We start from the raw sequence: 24,846 nt of genomic DNA, 5'->3' as shown, positions 1-24,846 counted from the left end.
GCCTCGCGAGCCTCTTCGCTGCTCCCTTCCCGGCGTCCACAACAGGCAGTGCCCTGTGCCTTACAGGACCTCAGTGGGCACTGGAGGAACAATGGCACTAATCCATTCGCTAAATATCCGGCATTGGACGTCCCATGATGTGAGCTGAGTGCTGCCAGGACATTAATAACGATCGGATGGTTACAGTGTGCGGGCGGCTGGCTGGGTGTATGCGCTGAGCTACTTCTTCCACATCTGTTGCCGCCCTGACCAGGGAGCGGCAGGGCTCGAGGTCGGAAAGCTGGGCTCTAGTGGCCAACTGCTTGGGCTCACTTCCGGCCCCTGCACTCGGTGGATCTGTGACCTTAGGCAAGCGCCTCAGGCTCCCTCTGTGCCAGTTTCCACATCTGTAAAATGGGGATAATAGGATCACTGGTTTCATTGGGACGTTGTCAGATTAAGCGAGGCCACGCATGTAATGCACTTAGAAAGTGCGCCCTGTTCCGGACGCGGCCCAGCAAAGGCAGCTAGCCTTACCCAGCCCTACGAACCATTAAGATCCCCACCTAGCAGACAAGGAAGCAAGGGAGCGTGCCAGAGCACTCACGCCCGCGAGCACAGAGCCCAGGAGCGCGCCCCGCCCTCAGGAGTTTGCAGCTTAGTCTGGAGAGGAGCCCAGCGCCAGAGGGCTGTGCTGTGCGTCGCACTGCTAAGGAAAGGCCAGATGCAGACAGTGTGCTTCGTTTCCAACATTCAGGCCCCTCTCCTTCCAGAAGGACTGGCTCTAAGCCTGTACCCAGGTCACAGACCTGTGTTCTGTGACACCCTTGTTATGCCTTGGACTTGACTCCTTTGTCATTCCAAGGGAGTCCCCAGTGCTGGGGTGTGACCTCGGTGTCATGCGGTGTTAAGCATTTTACACAGCTGGGATGTTTGAAGAGTGCTCTGCGAACAGAAAAAGCTCCAGTAATACACATCACAACCCAACCGCACTCCCAGTGCAGGTTTAGCGCGGGCGATTCATTCACAGGCTGAGCTCAGAGATGGGACTGGCAAGTGTCCTCTAGCAATGTCCACGCATCGTCTGTATTTCTTCTCTGCCTTAAGAGTGCTGAGCCTGGGGTCCGGAAGACAGACGGCGCGGCTCCCACGAGCTCCTTACTCCTGAAGCTGCCGTTGCGGCCTCACCTAAGGGACGCGCCGTTCCCTGCAGAGCAAGCTGCGACCTGCCTTAGACCGAGGGCCCATTAGGAGTAGTCATTAGCTGGTCCGTGCCTTTGAACCTCGCCAACGGTGGTATTTATATTCTTAAAACTGGGAGGGGAAGGGAGGCATTTCATTGGCGTGGGCCTCGTTTGAGGAGGCAAGCCATCAGCTAACAGAGTCTGCGGATGACTTCACAGAGACTTTGAAGGGGATGGCCAAGGGCTGTTTAGTGCCCAAGGTCACTGATGGCTATGGGCATGGATGACAGACTTGGGCTATGTCCTGGGGAGAGAAGGTAAAAGTCAGCAACAGTGGTCAGTGTTAACGAGTACTTCCTAGGGGCCAGGCATTGTGCGTGACTTATTTAAAACCCCTTGTGAATAGGACTTGTTATCCCCATTTCATAGAAAAGGAAACTCAGTCTCAGAGAGGTTAAGTAATCTGCCCAAGTCACAGAGCTGGGATGCCTGAGGGTCGAATGTCTGGGATGTCTGGCTCCAGCTTCCACACTCTGAGCCTCGACTGGTCCATGGTTCTCCCTCCTTGTGAAGCAGGAAGGAAGCCAGGCTGTGCAGGGGAGAGGAGGGAGAAGAGCACAGGGGGAGGACGAGAGGCAGGCAGGGACGCAGGTGTCAGGGAGTGAGTCTGGGCAGCCGGGGCCTCCCAGAGGAGCCTGACCTGTTTGGCGGGAGGGTCAGCTGACAGCCATCTTCAGAACTGCAAGGGCAAATCCAGGAGGTGTGGCCACCAAAGCAACTTCAAAAGCAACTGTGTGTGTTTTGCCCTTGGGGATCACTGGGACTCCTTGGGTTGCAAGTGACAGAAAACCTAACCAAACCCGCCCAACAACAACAAAATAAATATTAGCTCATGTAGCAGAAAAGTGCAGAGTAGATGGCTTCAGACAAGGCTGTTTCCAGGGGTTCAGATGATGCTTTTCTCTGTACCGCCTCCTGTCCCAGGCAGGCACTGTTCCAGAAAGATGGTCACCAGCAGGCTCAGCAACCCGGGTGGAGAAATGCCTCTCACAGGCGCCAAGAGAAACCCGAGGGCTGAGTGGCATGGACTCCTGGTCAGGTGTCCGTCCCTGCACCAGTCACTGCGGCGGTTGGGGGGTGGGAGGCTCCCCCACAGACAGAGCCAGGGCCAGCCCCACCTGAACCGCGCAGGCTGAGAGCGGGGCTGAGTCTCTGTGGTAGTCTGCCCCGGCTGCCATAACAAGATACCACAGACTGGGTGGTTTAAACTCCTGCATTTTCTCACAATTCCGGAGGCTGGAAGTCTGAGATCCGTGTGCCAGCGTGATCGGGTTCTGGTGCGGGCTGTCCTCCCGGTTTGCCGAGGACGGCCTTGTCACTGTGCACTCACATGGCCTTTGCCCAGTGCGTGCGCAGAGCTGGGGCCCTGATGCCATCACATCAGACCAGGGCCTATGACCTCACCTAACCCTAATTACCTCCCCAAAGCCTCATCCCCAAATGCCATGGCTGTGGGAGGGTTAGAGCTTCCATGTATGAATTTTAGGGGACACACCATTCAGTTCATAATGGTCCCCAAGGGAAATTTCCAGAAGAAAGTGCTAAGCATACTGAGGGAAAAACAAAACAACATCAAATGTCTTCTATGAAAACTTTTTATTAAATAAAAATCTCTCTCAGTGTCCACCCTTCTCCATTTCAGCGACAGTCGGCGTGCTGGCTGGGGGAGTTCTGGCCGTAACCCCAACTGCTCCCTTTTTTGCAGCCCCTCGTAAGCCTGAGGGCAGAACACCCTTCCTAAGGGGTGGGTTTCCCCTTTTAACAATGTTTTCTTCTCTGATTATAAAGTCACATGTGACCACGTTGGAAATTATAGAGAAAAAATTGCCTGTAATCTCCCACTCAGAGGAAGCCGTATTTCCTCCTAGTCTTTGTTCCGCACGTTACAGATGCATTGTGTATAATTGAGGTCATTGCGTGTACACTACAGTGTGTGCTGCTTCTTCATTCCAGTAATGTAACCATTTCCTGCATCATTACAATCTCTTTGTAAAGATTCGCAAAACCACACGGCCGGGGATATGGAGCCGTGGGCCTCCTGCCCCACACCACGGCCGGGAGGTCTGGACACAGGGTCGGCAGCCCACACCGGGGCCACGCAGGGAACGCGAGTTGGGGAACAGCAGTTCCCAGACGAAGAGAGTGGGTCTGCTTGCGCAGACAAGATAGTAAATGTCAGGACTTGCACCTTATTCCGCCAGGCAGGGGACACTTTGCGGGGTTCAAGCCTTTCCTGCCGAGGGCTGCCCCAACCCTGTCATTCTCCGAGGCTGGGCTGGCTGTGACACCCCCGTCACACGTCTCCTGTGGTTCCCACCTGAGGGCGATCTCACCCCCCCTCCCCGCTCACTGCAGCCATCACGTGTGTCTGCGGTCACCTGGTCTCCCCCAGGGTGTTCCTTACGCAGCGTTACTTGATGAGAATCTACTGGAGGGGCGCTGTGCTCAGAGCTGGGACGCTGTGGACGGCAAACAGAGTGGTCCCGCTCTCCGGATGCTTACAGTCTGGCCCAGGGGATTGGATAGTCAATCACAAAATGACAACGGAGACAGGTACTCTGGACCTCAAGGCCATCCCCTGCGGGATTTCTTCTGGGAATCAGAGCGGGCCTCACAGAGGAGGCGGCAAGTTCTGAGCTGAGTCTGATGGATGAGGAGAAGTTACCTGGTCGCCAGGCAGGGAAGAGAGCTCCAGGCAAAAGAGACTGCATGGGGCCGTGGGAAGGCAGGGCTGCGGCTGCTGGGAGGATGAGCTCGTGTTGACAAAGAGGGAGCCCCAGCCAGGCCCTTTCACGCTGCGCCTTGGTTTCTCCCTGCAGAAGAGCCAGGTTTATTACTGGTTTGCTCACTGTTCTGATCCCCTAGTCTTGCCCCCACCCGGCTCAGGACTTTTCGTTTCGTGTCAGATCTAGCGAGGCTGCTGGCTTCTGGCTGAGTCTAATGCTTAGCGACATCCTCAGGAGACAGAGAAAAGTGGACAGAAATGTTTCTAGTCCCGGGAGAGAGGCACCTCCCAGCAGACAAGCCTTGCTGATGTCATTGTCTCCCCTTTCTCTTCAGGGGACTTTTGTTTGTTTGTTCCTCTTCGGGGATGATGAACGAGAACCTGCTTGCTACAATGCCCTCATCCAAAAGATGAGACAATGGAGGCCACCACCAAAGAAGCCCCCATGAAATGATGATACACTCCCAGCCAGCTCCCTAAGAGGTGTCTCATATCCTAATGGTTAAGAGCATGAACTTGGAGCCAAGGCTTAGCTCTCAGTTCTGTCACTTACCAGAGATGCAATCTTGCACAAATTGTTCAACTTCTCCAAGCCTCAATTTCCTCATCTGTGAGATGGGGAGGATAATTTTCACCTCCTAGAGTTGTTGATTTATTTTAAGTGTACCTTTCACCCAGCCAAATGAATTTTTCAAGTGTTCACCTGATTGTGCTCAGTTTCCCCGTGTAGACTGTGAGCTACCTAAAAGGAAGGACTCTGCCTGCCTTGGTCACAGTACGTCCTCGGTGACTAACGCTGCCTGGTGCAAGGCAGGTGGTGAGGAAGTATTTGTGATGACGGTGATGGAAAGCCCTCAGCACAGTGCTTGGTACGTGGAGAACAACTCCAACATAGGCAACCATCAGCATGAGCAGAGGAGGTCCATTGTTTATGATGGGAAACTAATTTTAGTTTGAAAACAATCAAATAACCAGGAACTGTAAGAACCAAGTTCTGGGGTGGCCCTGTGGTCAGGTGGCTCTCTTGGGGCCATGCCCCCCAGCACCCCATCCATGCCGGTCCAGGCACCCAGAACCTCTCAGAGCCACCTTGCTCCAGGGTCTCACTGTCCTCTCCCAAGGACCTCATCCTCAGAGTCAGGACTACTTTCCTAGGGCTTCAGAATTCCTGTCTTCTGTCCTAGAAGGCTTGGAGCAAGTGGGACAAAGTCACAGCTCACCCAATCAGCAGGAGGAGGGTGTGGGGAAATGGTAGAGTTGCTAGGTAAAATACAGGATGCCCGGTTAAGTTTGAATTTCAAATAAACCATGAAATACCTGGGGGGTTTTGTTTGCTTGCTTGCTTTTTGAGACAGGGTCTCGCTGTGTTGCCCATGGTGGAGTGCAGTGGCCACTGACAGGCACAACCAGCCCTAGTGCACTACAGCCTCCAACTCCTGGACGCAAGCAATCCTCCCACATAGCTGGGATTACAGGCATGCGCCACCACACCCAGCTATGAAATAACTTTTTAGTAACACCGCATCCCAAATAGTACACAGGATACAGTGATCTTTTTAAAAAAATAAAAACTATTTGTTGCTTATCTGAAGTTCAAATGTTACTGGCTGTTCCTGTATTTTAATTTGTTAGATCTGCCCTACAGAGTGAGAGAGCTGGGATTATAACCCAGGCTTGCCTGATCTGTGTGGACCTTTCTCGGGTCCTGCAAAATTAAGATGACAACACTAGGAACTCCCTGGGGATGTCAAAGGAATTAGGAGAGGCTGAGTGAAAAGGGCCTTGTAAGCCCTCAGCTACTACATAGACATTAATAAGGGCAGGAATTGTGTTTGCCTGGATCTGACATAGGTGATCTTCATAATTATCGTACTTGTTATAATGGAAAATCCAGCTAGGCGCAGGGATGCATGCCTGTAATCCCAGCACTTTGGGAGGCGAGGGGGAAGGATCTCTTGAGCCCAAGAGTTCGAGGCTGCAGTGAGATACGACCAGCCTGTGCCACAGAGTGAGACCCTGTCAAGAAAGAAAAGAAAAGAAAGAAAAGAAAAGAAAAGAAAAGAAAAGAAAAGAAAAGAAAAGAAGGAAGAGAGGGAAGGAAGGAAGGGAAGGAAGAGAGGGAGGGAGGGAAGGAAGGAAGGAAGGAAGGAAGGAAGGAAGGAAGGAAGGAAGGAAGGAAGGAAGGAAGGAAGGAAGGAAGGAAGGAAGGAAGGAAGGAAGGGAGGGAAGGAAGAGAGGGAGGGAGGGAAGGAAGGAAGGAAGGAAGGAAGGAAGGAAGGAAGGAAGGAAGGAAGGAAGGAAGGAAGGAAGGAAGGAAGGAAGGGAAGGAAGAGAGGGAGGGAGGGAAGGAAGGAAGGAAGGAAGGAAGGAAGGAAGGAAGGAAGGAAGGAAGGAAGGAAGGAAGGAAGGAAGGTCGCTGATACTATTTTCCCTAAAGAGCCCCTCCTAAAAATAATAAAATCATCTCAAGGGAATCTAGGCTCAACATCCCAAGCAGGTCACAGAAATGTCTCTCAGCTCTGCCCCGCTGGCCCCTCCACAAGCCGTCCGAGCTCCCGGAGGGGCCCCAACCCAGCCTCCCAGGTGGAGCACACCTGAGAGAGCCCTGCGCTTGCGCACTCCACCCAAGGGGCGTGCTATACGCATGCGCCCGTCCAGCCCTGCCGGCCGGGGCCTCGGCGTGCGCGCGCCGGCTCAGTCAGAAAGCGCGGGAAAGGCGCGCAGCCCAGCTTGGCAGCAGCGCGGGGTGGGACGCACCGCGCGGCCTCTGGAGGTTTTTGCTGCCGTCCGCCCTCATGGCTTTTGCACCCATGGGGCCCGAGGCCTCGTTCTTCGAGGTCTTGGACCGGCACAGGGCTTCCCTGCTGGCCGAGCTGAGGCGAGCTGGCGGGGAGCCCCCCGGTGGGGGGACCCGCCTGGCTTCTAGGTACAAGAGCTCCGGCCTGCGCCTGGAGGCAGCTGCTCTTTGGAGGAATGTCGGGGCCCTGTGGCCCGGCGGCCTCCCTGGTGTAGAAGCTGGAGGAGGGGCCGGTGGCGGGCAGCCGGATCCGAGAAAGGCCCTTCCCTAGTTCTCCCCCGGCACCTTTCTGGTGATAGTTGCCTCCGTGTCTTCTAGAATGTTCCCCTTCTAGAATGTTACAGGAGCATCCCTGTACCTGGGTTTGAAGGTTTCCTAAGATCCTTACAGGTCCGGGAAGTTTGGGGTACAGTCTAACTTGGTATTTTAATTTTTTTCGGATAAAATTTTAATTTAAAAAGCTTTCAAGATTTTCTTTGATGAAGGAGGAACGCGGGAGCCTGAATGCGGTAGCCCTGGGTCAGCTAACGGCTCTCTCAGAATGAGCAAGTCAACACGTTTTAAAGGGTTTATAATAAGACGTTTTTCTTGACTTGGAAGTGGAGAGAATGTATATATTTTAAACGATTTACTTAAAATCAATTACAGAAACTCACCAGCTACGCAGGCTGGAATTAACTACAGAAAACATGTTTGCGGCCACTTTTACCCGAAATGCTCTGCTGTTTTGCTTCCTTGAGCTGCTTTTCTGGTTTCCCGACACAGTTTTTCCGGCCTAAATGAATTTCTTGTATTTTGAAGTCCAGCGACTGAAAAATCCGAAAAGCCCACAAGCAAACAAATTTTTACAAAAGGACTTGGATTGGGAGAGAACTTAGGAGGGCGAGGCTGGGATCCCGTTCCCGCTGGCCGTGGATTGTCTGATGTGTCCAAAGTTGGTTACAGTAGGCGCCTAAACCTTGTTTTTTTTTTCAGATTGGGAAAAACACGTGAGATATTTGGGTCGGTTTTTAACCCTCAATATTAGAAAATATTAAATGTTTTAACATCCATTTTTCAGTAAAAGCTCTGAAGTTCCTGTGAAAATTAAAGCCCTCAACATTTTGCCCATTTTCTAGATTTAATTTGATTCCTCTTCCTAGACAATATGCTAATGGTATTTATAACAGAACAACATTTTTTGAAGCTGATGGCTTGTGAAATTTAAAAGTCAGCTGACAGAAAACTGGGCTCAGTCTTCGTATTTTGCTGTAGAGTGGTGCAGTCGTTGCCAAGTCAACTATTAGGGGCAGGACTCATGATTTATTCTTTTTATGGTAGTGATTAAACTTTTTCCTTTTTGTATCACTAAATTTCTAAAGGGCTGACTTTAAGGCACAAGATCAACTAGGGTAAAGTGCTATGAGAAGTGTTTCTTTTGGAAATATTTTTGCATTTCACTTTTGGGAAAGATTCAAACAATTCTATCATTTTTAATTAAAACATTTATAAGTAGTATTTCAAGCCAACAAGTTTGTATTTAAGTAGAGCTATATTAAAGTAGGTTAATATGAAGAGTAGATAAAAATATATTGTATCTACTTCAGGGGTGGAGTATATTATCTAGTCCAAGGGTGGAGAACCTGCAGCCTTAAGGCCACATGTGGCCTTCTAGTTCCTTAAGTGCAGCCTTTTAACTGAATCCAGATTTTACAGAACAAATTTAAAGGCTGCACTAAAGGACCTAGAAGGCCATGTGTAGCCTTAAGGCCAAAAGTTCCCCAGCCCTGATATAGTCATTAATGTAAAAGGGAGATCTTAATTCAATTGGTAATTGTTTGAAAAATAAAATTATTAATACAAGCATCTCATAGTACAAGAGAGGAAAAAGAAAAAAAATTATAAGTAAATGAAAAATTTTTTTAAGTAACCACTGTAAATGCAGTTGTTTTATTGCAGTACTGATATCAAAATTCAGTGGGAGAGATCATTATTGATGTGGGTTACCTATTCTTAAAAAACAACCAATGGAACAAAAAGTGATTTTAGTATCATCTGGGGAAATCTTATATATTATAAAGTCACAATTTATTATTAAGATTGAATCATAGTGTGTTTATTGTTTTAGTTCTGAGGTTCTTGCATCTATAGAAAATATTATCCAAGACATAATTACAAGCTTGGCCAGAAATGAAGCACCTGCATTCACAATAGACGACAGATCAAGCTGGGAAAATATAAAGTGGGCATTTTGCATTTTTATTTTAAAATACATTATCTATGTCATTATTTGAATTTAGAGTTCTAGTCATATTTCATTCTTTTTATTGCCTTTACCCTGTCAAAAAAGGATTTAGGAAGTTTATAAAATATACACTATACAAAATATGTAAACTAGTAGTCAGTGTGAAAGATAAGGCAAAGGAAAAACAATGCTAGCAACAAAAAGTTGGAGCTCCAAAAGAGGTTACAATTCAAAATGCATGTGATAAAGTCTTATAATCTTGCTAAAAATAGACACCACGCTTCAATCTGAGCTTTCTAGCACTTAGAGGGAGAGATAGGATGGGTGCAATTCTCATCTATACTGCAAAAGCAAACCTTCCCCTTGCTCAGGGGAAGTGTTTAGTATAACTAATCCTGATACCCAGACAGAAATAAAAGTATCCTGAACATAAAGCACGTTTACAAGGCTCTTTTTCCTGGCAGATTTTGTACCCCTGCTAAGTCATTTGTCCAAAAGGGGCAAAATCAACAAACAGCTTTACCAAAGTTCTTGAACCTAGTTATATAGTTTTTTTTTTTAAGCTTGTAAAATCTTCTCTACTAAATAATGAAAAACATCGCAAAAATGGTTCTCATACTTTGTAAGAGTTGCATAACAAAAAAAGGAATTTCGAGGCTCCTTAGTCACTATTATTTTATGATCAATATAATTAATATTAACTGTATACTTTGAATCATATTTTGCGTCTATTTGGAAAGATGGATTTCATCTAGCTTCTAAGCAGCTGACACCTGGCATCCTTGCCTGGTGTCTTCTGCCACCTTTAGGAGAAGCTAGGTAGTTCAATTTAACAACCTAATATAAATATAAATTGTTATTTTATGTAATGCAACTCTGCAGGCAAATCAAAAATAAAATATTTCAAAACTTATTATTAAACGAGTAAAATGAGTAAATTTTAAAAATGAGTAAAATGCTAAAAATTGTGAAATACTTGAGAACATTTTACATAGACTAAAAAGATGTTCCCAGGAAAGAAGTATGTGCGCGAACACACACACACTCCCAAATCAAAGATATTTAACTCTGTATGTCGCAAACCTAATTACCTGGTTATCATCTGGAATGATCTAAGCTTACAAACTAGGTGATCCTAAAGCTTTTGTGCTTACATTTAGAAGAAATGTGGGATTTCAATGATGTACAGACGACTTAAGGGTATATTGTCAGAAGTTAAGTCATTTCCACTTTATTCTCTTGCTTTAAACAAAATTACAGGTTTGAAGATTCTGTGGGTCTTCAGATGGTATCTCATTGTACCACCAGAAAAATCAAAAGTGATTCACCAAAATCAGTTCAAAAATTTGGTAAATTAATCTTTCTTAGCTTTTTGTAATAAAGAATAAATATATTCTGGTATCTTCTAGATTTTATTTCTAGTTAAACAATTTTACTTGTTCTTCAGTAGATAACCCTTGTACTTGAAATAAAAGTCTAGAATTTTTCTTTGTCAATAACCATGGAAGTGGATTATCATTTCAAAATAAGTGTATTTTTCCAGATATATGATTCAGTGGAAAATTATCCTCTCAGTTTTGCTGTCCATCGAGCAACTAACTTTTTATCTGATTCTTCAGACAATTATTCTGTACTTAACCATTCTATTTTGGAAAGATAATTTTTTAAATATTATGGAAAGTAACTGAAAGGAAGTTAAAATCCTTGATAGCAGTGTCTTCTAAGTTAGTAGGAGAAATGATGAATAATTTGTTTTCTGCATCTTATTTTCTCAGCTCTAATTCTGAAAATATTGTCCATGATTTATAAATTAGTACAGAGCAACACTTATGCAACCAAAAGGTAAATATATTGTTCTAGTAAATTACTCTTTAAAATCTAATGAGATTTAGTTGGATTAACTTTTACTATATTCTTTGAAAAGTTATATAAGCCTAAACTATGTGTGACACATTACTTTTTTATATGTTGTGTTTTCATTCAGTTAAAGCTTGCTTCAAATAGCAGTCCAGTACTTGTCATATTTAAAAAGAATATGGTTAACTAAAAGTATATTTTTTAAATTTTCATAGAGACATATATTACACTGACAGCCAACTCTTTGGTAACCAGACTATTGTGGACAATATTATCAGTGACATTTCTTGTATGTTAAAAGTGCCAAGGAGAAGTCTGCATATAGTAAGTAGTACTTAGTACAAAATATTTTATTTTAAAACAAAATGTATAAAATTATAATAAAAATAAATATAACCTTTGCCTTCTTTTGATATTATTTGTTACTGTATTTTTTCTCACTATAAATTTAAATAATCTGTCCTCAATATATTCCTTTGGATGAATGGACCAAAACATATGAATAACTACCAAATACTTTTACATCCTACATACCCTTACATATTTGCTCCTTCATCTCCTAAATTCCAATCTGAGCTAATATACAAATAATTTAGCAGGTGAACACAAAGAGTGACTGAGCAGCATAAAACATATTAGTGAAAAAGTTTTCTAGGCCAGGCCCGGTGGCTCACGCCTGTAATCCTCGCACTCTGGGAGGCTGAAGTGGACAGATCGCTCAAGGTCAGGAGTTTGAAACCAGCCTGAGCAAGAGTGAGACCCCCATCTCTGCTAAAAATAGAAAGAAATTAATTGGCCAACTAAAAATATACAGAAAAAATTAGCTGGGTATGGTGGCACATGCCTGTAGTCCCAGCTACTTGGGAGGCTGAGGCAGGAGGATCGCTTGAGCCCAGGAGTTTGAGGTTGCTGTGAGCTAGGCTGATGCCACAGCACTTTTGCCCAGGCAACAGAGTAAGACTCTGTCTCAAAAAAAAAACAAAAAAAAAAAAAAGAAAGAAAGAAAGAAAAAGAAAAAGGTTTCAAGTATGTCTATTATTTTTTCTAGTTATCTACATCAAAAGGTTTAATTGCTGGCAATTTAAGATATATTGAGGAAGACGGCACCAAAGTGAACTGTACTGGTCGTGCAACAGTAAGCATCATTAATGTTTTCACACTTTACTCCCTTTCAGTTCCTTTGATTTTGAAGTGTATTTTATTTCTTACTTTGCTATGTAGTTCAGAGCTTAAGATTTTAAAATAAAACTGAAGGAAGACTAGGTGTATGCTTTACAGGGTTGTACATTACATAGTTTCAAAATATGCTAATTGTCAAATGTCATATCGAAACAAACATACACATTCTTTTTAAAAATGTACTATTATTTTCAGGTAGAGTGTGGCTTGACCATTTTAGCATGGTTATTTAGTAATCTTCATGAAGTTTCGTGGTTCTGAAAGTAATATATTTAATACTAAACTATTTGGTGGGCTTTGGTAGCAGAGAGCTTAGTCTTGAGCTAGTACTCCTGCTGGGAGAACTGCTGTGGGTCATAAGTCTGTTTTCTTACTGAGGGGTAAATCTGTTTCCTACTACTTCCTTACTGGGGAAAAAGTCTCTAATGACTGGTATAGTCCAAGAGAAATGAAAACATTGTGAAAAATTATAAAATGTGGATATACTTGCTTTTATTTAAAATAAAAACTGTCTTTTTTTTTTTAATTTAGGCTGTTGCTGTGCCCTCTAATATTCAAGGAATTCGGAGTATCCTTTAAGTGGGAAAACTATTTAAACTTATGGAGTGTTCATTCATTCATTCCTTTGGCAAAGCAAGCCTTCATAATGTGTAATGAACAAGTTAGACCCTATAGTAGTCACAAAGAACACACCATGGTCCCTTCTTTAGGACTCTTTTAGAAGTTCACTATCTAGTGGGAGCAACAGACACCTGAATATATGAATAGATATGTTTATATATTTGAAGGTAAAATTGAAAATAGCTGCTTTTGAATTGATCTATATGGCACTGTAATTTAGTTGGTGCTTAAATTGAAATACTCTTGCCTTCAATTCATCAGCCTTAACTTCACAGATTTAATTACAGATGCAAAATTTGTATTAATTGTAGAAAAAGATGCAACATTTCAGCGGCTCCTAGATGACAACTTTTGCAACAAAATGTCTCCCTGCATCATGGTTACGGTATATCATCTACCTTTCCTACAATTCCAAAGCTAACATACACCATGGTGGTTGGTAAGAGGCTTATAACATTATCTATACAACATCCTATTTCAGTATATGCATCATTTGGGGGTCATAGAACAGGGATTTCCAAGGTGTTTATTTAAACATCCTCAAATCTATCACCTCGAGATCATATTTCTAAAACCACACTCAAAATCTTTCTTCCATTAAGAGCTGAGTGTTCCTGTCACTTGTCCTGTAGTTATCATTGGTCATACAGTGAGGTCCACACATCAGAGTAATTTTGACTCACTCCTTACTTCCCACAGTCAACAAGTCCTTTTGAATTGGCCCTGGGACTGTCCTTCATTTCAGTCCTTTCCCTGTAATCATTCCCCTTTCATCCTTACACCAAGATGACCCCCTGATAGCCTCCAGACAGGCCACTGACTCCAGTTATCTCTCATTCCACCTATTAATAATTGATAAGCTGCCACACTAATCCTTGTCATTTTCCTCCTCTCCAATTCAAAAACTTTTGTTAGTGCCTGATATTTCTACACTAAACTTTCTGGATGCCTCCTAGGGATCAACCAGGCCTTCTAAGACTCCATCCAGCTGCCTGACACCTGCCGCCTCTCTAGGGCAGCTCTCCTCACTGCTTCCACAAATATCCCTCACAAACCCCCAGAAGAGGGAGCTGGGAATCAAGGGCCATGCTAGGAAGCAACCATTTTCCTTGGATAATGTTTGCATGTTGTCATTTCCCAGAGGAAAACATTAAAATACACTGCTGTTCACTAAGTGCTCATGATCAGCCAGCGACCCTGCTAAGCACTTTGCATAATAATTAGAGTTCACACTTACTGCTCTTTATCACACACCAACTTCTGAAGACACTCAACAGCCTAGTGAGGTAGGTGCTGTTGTTATCCCCACTTTAATAACAGGGTACTGGGATGCAGGTAAATGGTTCACCACAATCCTGTGGCTGATCAAAGCCAAGACTGTGATTCAGAGAGTTGAGCTCTGTGTTGCTATAACATCATAAGTCTGTGTAGCAGGTACATTTATTCTGATTTTATAGATAAATACACAGCTTAAAGAGACTAAGCAACTTGCCCAAGATTACACCACTGATGATGGGCAGAGAGGGAATTCAAACACAGAGCTGTCTGATCCAAAGCCCATTTTTTTTTTATTTCAGCATATTATGGAGGTACAAATATTTAGGTAACATATATTGCCTTTCCCCACCCGAGTCAGAGCTACAAGCATGTCCATCCCCCAGATGGTGTACACCACACCCATTAGGTGTGAGTATACCCACCCCCTCCCCCTCCCACTTTCCTGACACCTGATGAATGTTACTACTATACATGCACATAAGTGTTGATCGATTAATACCAATTTGATGGTGAGTACATATGGTGCTTGTTTTTCCATTCTTGTGATACTTCACTTAGTAGAATGGGCTCCAGCTCTATCCAGGATAATATAAGAGATGCTACATCACCATTCTTTTCTGTGGCTGAGTAGAACTCCATGGTATACATATACCACATTTTATTAATCCACTCATGCATTTATTGATGGACACTTGGGTTGTTTCCACATCTTTGCAATTGTGAATTGTGCTGCTGTAAACATTCTAGTGCAGATGTCCTTTTTATAGAATGTCTATTTTTCCTTTGGGTAGATGCCCAGTAATGGGATTGCTGGATCAAATGGTAGTTCTACTTGTAGTTCTTCGAGGTATCTCCATATTACTTTCCATAGAGGTTGAACTAGTTTGCAGTCCCAACGGCAGTGTATAAGTGTTCCTGTCACTCCGCATCCACACCAACCAAAGCCCATTCTTAATTTCTATGTGTACTCTGCTTTCTTCCTCTGCTCCATGTGTCTCTTGGTTTGCTGCTTTTCTCTTAACATCATTGTAACACTTTAAATTTCCTCTGTAATTATTGTTTTAATGAATTCATTATTCCACCATTTAGAATTTATTAAACCCTAAATTTAAGCCAGCTAGTCTTCTAAGTGCATTATGATTATTAAGTAATTTAATTCCTATAATAACCTTATAGGGGGTTACAGAGCCCCAAACCACAGAGTAGTTTCCTTACTCATTTAAGTTCCTGCCGTGAAGAAGTGGCAGAGCAGAGATGCCGGCCCAGGCTATCTGGCCCTGCAGCTGGTGCATACCTCCGCTGTGCTGTGCCACCTCTCCATCTTCCTGTGGTTGGATATTTTGGCTACTTATATTAGCTTTTGTCATTTTAAGTAACTCTGCAGTGAGCATCTTTAAGTATGTAGAATTTTTATTATTTCTGTTTCTGCTGAAATATTTCCTTAGGCTCATTTTATAAGACTGGGATAATTCCCAGTCCTTCACCTTGTTGTATATATTATACATTTTTTCAGTCAACACCACAGTCTTCTACCACTTGAAATTCAAGGTCGGGCGATGTATCTTTTAAATTTTTAATAAAATAAGGATGTAGTTGTATTCATTTCATTCTACTAGAATTAAAATGCCTAATTTTCATCTTGCTTTTAGGGAAAGGGAGTTCCTGATCTGAACACAAGACTTCTGGTCAAGAGGCTCTGGGCTACGTTCCACACCCCAGTGTTCACTCTCGTGGATGCCGATCCACACGGTGGTTATCACTGGGTTATTCAGAACAATAGCATTTGCAGCTGTGTCTTCAATTCTCAGAACACTTTCATAAAACATTTTAAAAGAAAATGATGAGATTAAAATTAGGGCTATAATCATTTGAGACGATTTATAGTGGTATTTTTTTTGCCATATTAAACTGAGAACCATAAATTTTTCATTGGTAATGTCCGCAAAATTAAAATTGTAGATGTTAGATAAAATTTGAGAGTAGATTATCTAACCTGTAATATACAACAAGATAAATTTTATAATTAACTTTCTTTTAACAGGCATAGAAATAATGTGCATCTATAAGTATGGATCGATGGTAAGTATAGAAAAGTAGTTTTCCTTTTTCCCATATTTAGATATTTTATATTCATTGGGGGTGATTTCTGCATTTACTTATCACCCCCAAGTAGGCTGAGAGTTCCCAAAAGGTACCAGAGAGCCTAGTATCCTATTCCAGGACCCATCTGTTTCAGTGGCTGTGATTCCAGCTTCTGGTGTGACCAGTGCAACCACAGATGACAGTGGGAATAGCTGTGGGCAAGAGGCTATTTATTATCCTGCACTCTCCTGGTCTATTGAAGTAACGGTGGGGCCCCAGACTAACAACAACACTGATTGCCAAATATACTCTAAATATTATATATAGCTTTAATTCTGACTTTGCCAGTCCCTTGTCTCCTACCATAGGGAGAAATGAAAACACCAAATTTCACTAGAGTCTGCAATTACCGTGTATCAGTGGTTCTTAAAGTGTGGCCCTGGGCCAGCAGTGTCAGCATCACCTGGAGACTGGTTAGAAATGCAAATCTCAGTCCCCGTCCAGACCTACTGAACCAGCAGCGCTGGGGGACCTCCAGGTGATTCTGATGCACGCTAAAGGTCATAGCAAACAAAAAGGATAGTGGAGCACGGTATAAGATATGGATTCACAAACAATGATAAATACAGGTTGAAGAGGTTAATTTTTAGTTTTGCTTTATAGAAAATTAATACAGAAATACTACAGAGAAGTTTCAACACCTTCACTGAAAACCCAGCTCCCAGTGATTTTCTTACTTCTGTGGGCTCTGGGCATGTGAAGCCAGCTTTAGGTTTTTTTGGTTTTGTTTGAGACAGTGTCTCGTCCTATCACCTGGGCTGAAGTGCAATGGTGATTCATCACAGCTCACTGCAACCTCAAACTCCTGGTTCAAGAAGTCTTGCCTCAGCCTCCTGAGTAGCTTGGGACTACAGGCACATACCACCATGCCCAGCTAATTTTTTAATTTTTTGTAGAGATGAGGTCTTACTCTTGCTCAGAACTCTTGGCCTCAAGCAATCCTCCCATCTCAGCCTCTGAAAGTGCTAGAATTACAGGCATGAGCCACTATGCACAGCCCTGTTGTTCTTTAATAAGTAAAAAAATTTGGCTGTAAAAACAAGTATGCTAGTTTTCTGCAATTTAGCCTCATTTAATATATTTTGTTCTTTATTTTAGTCTATGTCTTTTGAAGCTCATAATCTCACAGTTCCAGCTGTTAGATGGCTTGGTCTCCTCCCTTCTGATCTTAAAAGGTTAGATGGTATAACAAAACTAGGATATTTAAAGTGATGATTCATAGTTATATGTAACAGTAAGCCTAAAAAGTCAATCCAAGGGAAAGCTCTTATTGTTTTTTATTTAAATTGTTCACTATGACTCAGGATTATATAATTATGAATTAAATACATTAATGAATTTAATTAAATTTAATATATTTTTTACTATTTTAATTGAATCTAATTAAATTGTAACATCAACATCATTTGCCATATGAATCAATTTTAGGATTCATTTTAAATTTTAACATCAAAAGAAAAATATCATTTTAAGATTATTAAAGTTTAGGAAACTCAAAATTGACAAGTCTATTATTAATATATATGTTCATTATAGAAAAAATATAATTAGGTAACAAGATAAAAATCACCTATGGAAGAGCAGCTTTACTTTTGTAAATGTTTTGTGCATAGCATTAACTTCTTCACAAAAATGCGATCATACTCTGTTTGTAATCCACTTCTTTTTACACAACGTGGTGACGTTTCCATGTCAATAAATATTTCTCCTCTCAGCATCTTCTGTTACTGAGTTAAGATTCCAATCCCTCATAGTCAGACATTTAGGTGGTTTCCAAATCTCTGCTCTGATAGTTACAAGATTGGCCCTCTTGTAACTAAATCTCTGTCCACAGCTTTAATTAGTCCCTTAGGCTGAATTCCCAGAAGAATTGGTGGTCAAAGAGTATACACATTTTCAAGGCTTTGACTGCCCTCTGCATAGGTTAATTATTTTGCTATTCCTGGAGACTAAGAGTTCACTGTCCCTCAGCATAGGGCATTAATATTTATTTTAAATCTGTGCTAATGTGATATTTTTAAATGTCTTCTTATCATTTTAATTGGCCAGCAAGAATGAACTTTACCATGTTTATTGGATTTCTTTAAGCAATGAGCAATTATTGATAACAGGTGCTTGTTTCCAACAGGTTTGTGGTGCTCAGCTACTTCTTACAAAATGAGGGCACAAGAGGAAACATCTCATTTTTGACTTTTAAACATTTATACCCCCATGAATTAAATTTTTGTTCAATTTAGTGTATGTATCGTGTCAAAGTCCCTTGGGGGTGATCTATTTGTTTGAAGATCATTTTAAACACAAATTCAGAACAAATGATCTGATAATTATTAAGATAGAGGGCTTGGAGAAACTCTAGCTGCATCTCATAAATCCCATCAGTGCTCTCAAAAGCCACTCCAAATAAATATACTCTCAAAGGTAAAACAGTGTAGTAACTATACAAGTAGGCTTCAAGGAAAATCCTCTAGGCCTCCCTTTCAATCAAATTGTCACTCCTACGCAGGAGCTGCCCCTGGCAAATGGTCATAATTATGGGGACATTGAGAACATTATTTGAAATTGGAGCTCTTCTGGGGAATCTAGGATTTGTGACTTCAAAAAGTAGAACACACCATAAATCCTGGACCTCTCAGGTTCTATTTTTAATTAAACAATTTTTTTTTTTGAGACAGAGTCTCACTTTGTTGCCCAGGCTAGAGTGAGTGCCATGGCGTCAGCCTAGCTCACAGCAACCTCAAACTCCTGGGCTCAAGCAATCCTTCTATCTCAGCCTCCCGAGTAGCTGGGACTACAGGCATATGCCACCATGCCCGGCTAATGTTTTCTATATATATTAGTTGGCCAATTAATTTCTTTCTATTTATGGTAGAGACAGGGTCTCACTCTTGCTCAGGCTGGTCTCAAACTCCTGACCTTGAACGTTCCACCCGCCTAGGCCTCCCAGAGTGCTAGGATTATAGGCATGAGCCACCGCGCCCGGCCTGATATGTGTTTTAAAAATAGAACCTGGCCGGGCGCGGTGGCTCACGCCTGTAATCCTAGCTCTCTGGGAGGCCTAGGCGGGTGGAACGTTCAAGGTCAGGAGTTTGAGACCAGCCCGAGCAAGAGTGAGACCCTGTCTCTACCATAAATAGAAAGAAATTAATTGGCCAACTAATATATATAGAAAACATTAGCCGGGCATGGTGGCGCATGCCTGTAGTCCCAGCTACTTGGGAGGCTGAGGCAGGAGGATCGCTTGAGCCCAGGAGTTTGAGGTTGCTGTGAGCTAGGCTGACGCCATGGCACTCACTCTAGCCTGGGCAACAGAGTGAGACTCTGTCTCAAAAAAAATAAAAATAAAAAATAAAATAAAATAAAATAAAACACATATCACATTAAAGTTATATACTACTTTTTTCAGATTTAAAACTAGATAAGTGTGAGAGTTAGAGAGAGAGAGAGAGAGAGAGAGAGAGAGAGAGAGAGAGAGAGAGAGAGAGAAAGTGATAGACTAACTTCCAACTTCCATGGCCCAGAATCTTTAATGAATTACAAATAATACATACTCAGTGTAATCTAAAGTCCCTCAATCTCAGTTGCTGGCCATACATATTGGAGCTCACTGCTCAAACCATACGAAGGTCTGGGAGGCTTAACTGCACCGTCATTGAGCTACTTGGTGTCCACATACATGATGTTAGTGCTGTTGGCCTTTACTTGATAACTAACATCTGCCTTCCTGTCATCATCATGAGTGTGACCTGAATGAAAACAAAAACTTAGTTCTGTGGAAACGAACTTCCACTTGAAAACTTTCTGGTCTAGGACATGACAGTTCCCCAAATCCTGGATTTAAGAGGTAGATCTGTACTAATTTTATCTGTTATTTCTGAGTTTCTTGAAACAGTACAATAAATACAGGCAAAATATATGTGATATTCATGTTGTAGGAACACTTTGTTTTTACTGATTTTTTTCCTCTATTTTTTCCAGGTTAAATATACCTAAAGATAGTTTGATTCCGCTGACAACACGGGACCAAATGAAACTTGACAGTATCCTGAAGAGACCTTATGTTACCTGCCAACCATTTTGGAGAAAAGAAGTATAAGATGTTTCTTTTTAAAATTCAAGTGTTATATATTTATTTGTCTTTCACTTATTCACATAGTATTTTGAAAATATCCTTCTTGAAATTTCATATAACCAAAAACTAACATTAGTGTTGTTTGGCAGTAAATAGTTGTTGAAATTCAATCATATGAGTGTTAATAGATGAGATCAGATGAATGGAGCTGGTCTATTTTTACCCTCTTCATAGTTAAGATATCTATTGTTGATGACTGTATTACAGTTTGGGGGGGTAAGAAAAGAAGAAGAAGATAAAGAAATCATTACAAAGATCTCAGACCTCTCCTAGTTATTGAAGGCATCCATGCTACATATTCTGAAGCCTGATACTTTTATCTGTAGCAGCTCTAGAATATTCCAGGTGATCCTAAAGGCTATTTATTGCCTGAGGTTTTAGAGAATATAACAAGTGTAGATTTACTAGTTTGTTGAAGTGATAGAACTGCAGCAAAGAACTTGGTATGACAAAATTTTATTTTTATTAACAGATGGAAATAATGGCAGATTCTAAAATGAAGGCAGAAATTCAAGCTTTGACCTTCCTATCATCAGATTATCTTTCCAGAGTATACTTACCTAACAAATTAAGATTTGGAGGGTGGATATAAAAATAAATCAGAAGAATTTGTGATTGCCAGAGGCTTTTCATTAGTTTTGTTTTAGTTGGTAAATACTGTTGTGGAAAGAACATATATTCTTAACTCTGTAAAAGTAAAATAAAAGAATTTTCCATTAATTAGATTTTTTCAAAATAAATGCTATACTTCAATTTTCTTTAGAAAGCTTTATTTTATCCTCTGTAGAGACTGATTTCTAGCCTAAGTTCTAAAGTAAATTATAAGAGGATATATGTTACTTTGACTTTTAAATTTTATTTGAAAAAATAGTATTTTATACATGTCATCAAAGTCTACAAAAATATTTCATTTACTTTCTACAATATAACTAGTGTTAAAGCATGAAGTATCTTATTAATAACAATAATAATCATTGATATGTTGCAAATGAATTATAGTGTCTAGTACTTCCTTCTTACATTTCCTTTGCCTTCAAAGTGTAGGGGTTTTAGTATAGGGAATTAACCCCACTAATTCATTTGTTAAATTAGTAAAATGTATTATGAATAAATACTTGGGTTGATATAGTCTTCAGTGTTTTGTTTTATTTTGTATTGTGTGTACTTTTTATTGATAATATGATTTATTTGAAAAGGCTCTCCAAGGTCTTATGGATTATCACTCAAATTCAAGCATTTGAATTCCTCTGTAGTCTAGGTCTATAAAATGAAGAACTTCTTCAGTTTTAAGATTTATAGAAGCCTCAAATTTTAATAAGGCACTTCTCTAATAATAAAGATGTGATATTTTCCCCTCCATAAACCTACCTTAATTTTGCCAGAGAATAGTTTTATGATTTTATTCTGTACTTTCAGTAAACCTTTAACTTCACTGAAAGTTTTAAGCAAGAATATAAATTTATAGAAGTACAGAAATGTTAGGGCAGTTATTTTATAAAGATAAATGGTAATAACAATAATGAGATACCATTTCTGAGAACTTAAACATGCCGATCTCTGTTCATACAGTATCTCATTTAATTCTCCCCAAAACCTTGTTCATACTCAGCAATTATACCATAGTTTACAGGTGAGAACACTAAGGATGTTACTTGTCCAAAGTCACAATAATAATACTAGGGGACAATAACTATCTACCTCAAGAATATGTGGGTTCTAGTGCAAAATGTAAATGCAGGGTTCCTTATTCAGAAGTTATTAAGAATTTCAAGACAACAGCAGCAGAGAATCAAATCAAGCATGGCTCCTTAGCCTGGGGTCCTGTAGACTGCACACCTTGCACACCCATCAGGCTGGCCCTTCTCAAGAGGTTGTTGTAAGGATTAAATAAGGCTATATAATAATAAAGGAAAGCACTTATATAATAGCATTTATTTTGTGCCAGGTATTTTTCTAGGTGCTTTGTAAACAATATGTCATTTCGTCTTCACAGAATCCCTCTAAGCCAGGTACTCTTTTTACTATCCTCATTTTACAGATGAGGAAACAAAGATACAGAGAGGTTAAGTACCTTTCCCAAGTCCCATAACTAATAAGCAGTGGCGCTGGAACGGAAATCCAGAGTCTGTGTACATGCACTACACTGGTGCATGTGAAGTGCTTCACATGTGGTCTGATGTGCACACTGTTGGGGAAAGATCAAACAATCTTATTTTTGGCCAGTGTTAAATCACGACCCCCGATGCTATGCCTGTGATGTTAACAAGTATGTTGTATTCCCTGGTCTCATTGAAACAAAACATTTAATTTTGAGGACATTTTGGTATGCTGTTAATTTGGCTGACTTGTGAAACTATCAAAAATTCTAAAAAACATTTTTATAAATCACAAAAGTTTTTTTAAATTTATGCCATACTTCTTAATATGTAATAATGTCGCTGAACTTTGCCAAGTTTTATAAAGGAGGAAATTACAAACTTAAAAATATGTGTAACCCACAACACATCTGGATTAGGATATACTATCAAAATGGGAGGGAATGACAAATCTACAACAGTCATTCAAATTTGAAAATAAATTTTAAAAAGGCTTGCAGATATATCCAATTTGGATAATTAAATCACTTCAAGTTTATTCTTGGAAATTTACCTAAAATAATTTCAGTTACTTGGGAAATGAAAATGGAAGAAGAGCAAAATACACTATAGTTTGACTTTACTACCTATTTTTATTAGATGAAGATGAAAAATTAATGCTAGTTGGTATTTGGGAACCATCTAGAATAATAGTTCTTATGTTTCTAAAAAGGATTACTGTAAAACAGCTATTTAAGATGGCAACTGCTGACAGTCATCCCATCTACCATCATCTACTTAGCTAATTTGAATATTTCCATAATTTTAATCAGGAAAAGAACATCAGAGTGGAATCTGTTTATAATTAAAATGAATAATAACTAGTACAATAAAAAGGTGTTCAGAGACTCAGTTTTTCCTTAAGGGTTCATAATGACCCTTATAAAATAAAAGCTGCTTGTAATAGCCTGCGTTTTCCAGGAAATTTAACTGTTATTGGTGATGTTAAATGATTTCAGAAGTCATGATTTCATTAAACAAAACAAAACAAAACATAGTATACATGCTATAAAAACAGGTAAAACCTTCCAGGATTTCTAGTGTGACTTCCTAAGTATCTCTGTTGAACTGCTAGTTCCAGGTACGTATCTGTTCAGTACTGCTGAAATGAACAGATGCTTTCAAAACTAAGCTTCAAAAAAAAAAAAATCAATGTACCTAATTTCAATCTTCAAAAGAAAAAAAAACTAAGCTTCATGTACATGTACATTAAAATATTTTCTGTGGAATGTTTTTGTAATGAAATATTGAGAAACATTTCTGTTTGCTAAATGAACTTCTGTTCACCAAGTAAACGATCCTATAAAAACAAGCAAAGGTCACCCTCTGCTGGCAGCAGTTCACTGTTCTCTCAAAATCCACTGTTCTCAAATCCATTATTTTGGGTGGAAATTTCTTTAAAATATTTTTGAGTCATTTTTTAAAGGAATGGGAAGGAAGAGTCTGAGACACAACAAAAGAGTTTGGGGAAAGCAGTGAGGATTTCTGTGTGATACTGCATACTTCTTGACAGAAATCTGCTTTGGTCATCAGCTTGGATGCCCCAATTCACTGCAAAGCTATGCTTTACGTGTGCTTTGCAACCAAGCTATTTATAAGACTTTAAACCAACATATTAGAACTTTTCAATTAACATTGCAAAACTAAATATCACTTTAAATGCATGTTCATTTTCTATTCACCTAGAAATGGAAATATAAACTGTAAACATTCATAAATATCCTGTGTAAAAATGGCAAAAAAGTTTACTAGTTTGATAACCAGTACCAAAATTTTATTTTAATTATTTTCTATTTTTAAATTATTTTTCACCCATACTGTATGGTTCAATAATCACCCGTGGATACAAATTTTATTGATCTTGTTTTGTGATGAACTATCACAGGATAGTGCTAGTTATTATATCATCTAGACTAGAGGTTCTCAATCTTGGCTGCATCTTAGAATCCTCTGAAGAGCTTTTTAAAAAATATTAATTGCCTTCATTCCACCTAGACCGACTAAATCAGAATCTCTGAGGGTGCAGTCCAAACACCAGAGTTTTTAAAAAGCTCCCATCATTCTAAATGTCTGATCTAGATCCTTGGTACTTACTGTAGTTTGGGGCCCAGCAACCTCAGCCGGGAGCTTGGTAGAAATGTGGGTTCTTGGGCTCACCTTGGATCTACTGAATCTGTATTTTATAAAAAGATCCCACAGGTCCAAAAGCTTCCTGAGGAGGTCAAGATATGCAGACTACACTGAGCAGAGTAGAGGATCTAGTGTTTGCACCACAGCCTCACGATATCCCTTCCTCGTGCTTTGTCCTTCCCTCCCTTCTCTTTCTTCCTCTCTTCCGTCTCTCTTTTCTTTCCTCCCTCACCTTCTTTCCTTCTCTTTCTTCTTCAGACACTTCTAAAAGGGGAAGAAACACCAACAATCTGAAATATGTGGAGTGGGCCTGTATATGAGTCATAACAGTCCCTTAACATTTCTAGAGAACGTTACATTCCGCAAGAGTTGTTCACGTGTTAATTTCACTTGACCCTAATTAAGA

General features: G+C 40.8%; 1 protein-coding gene across 2 annotated transcripts; it reads left to right on the top strand.

Annotated features, from left to right (window-relative positions):
• Window positions 1–6,743: 6,743 nt before the first annotated feature.
• Window positions 6,744–20,805, top strand: SPO11 (SPO11 initiator of meiotic double strand breaks). Of its 2 annotated transcripts, XM_012770482.2 has the most exons (13): window positions 6,744–6,874; window positions 8,853–8,966; window positions 10,230–10,318; window positions 10,745–10,811; window positions 11,042–11,150; window positions 11,875–11,961; window positions 12,537–12,573; window positions 12,902–13,011; window positions 15,554–15,653; window positions 15,946–15,983; window positions 17,145–17,221; window positions 20,022–20,133; window positions 20,648–20,805. In XM_012770482.2, exons 1-13 carry the CDS (start codon window positions 6,744–6,746, stop codon window positions 20,765–20,767), a joined length of 1,191 nt encoding a protein of 396 aa, XP_012625936.1. In that variant the 3' UTR covers window positions 20,768–20,805. The 2 variants fall into 2 exon arrangements, with proteins under 2 accessions (XP_012625936.1, XP_012625939.1); XM_012770485.2 differs by lacking the exon at window positions 8,853–8,966.
• The last annotated feature ends 4,041 nt before the right edge of the window (window positions 20,806–24,846 follow it).

The sequence above is a fragment of the Microcebus murinus genome, chromosome 16 (genome assembly GCF_040939455.1).
Source record: "Microcebus murinus isolate Inina chromosome 16, M.murinus_Inina_mat1.0, whole genome shotgun sequence".
Classification (NCBI taxonomy): Eukaryota; Metazoa; Chordata; class Mammalia; order Primates; family Cheirogaleidae; genus Microcebus; species Microcebus murinus.
This window is presented reverse-complemented; position numbering and strand designations above follow the sequence as displayed.

Coding starts and splice junctions, on each gene's coding strand:
- SPO11 (XM_012770482.2), top strand. CDS start 6,744: ATGGCTTTTGCACCCATGGGGCCCGAGGCCTCGTTCTTCGAGGTCTTG. Junction 6,875..8,852: donor GGGACCCGCCTGGCTTCTAG/GTACAAGAGCTC, acceptor TTATTGTTTTAG/TTCTGAGGTTCTTGCATCTA. Junction 10,812..11,041: donor AACACTTATGCAACCAAAAG/GTAAATATATTG, acceptor AAATTTTCATAG/AGACATATATTACACTGACA.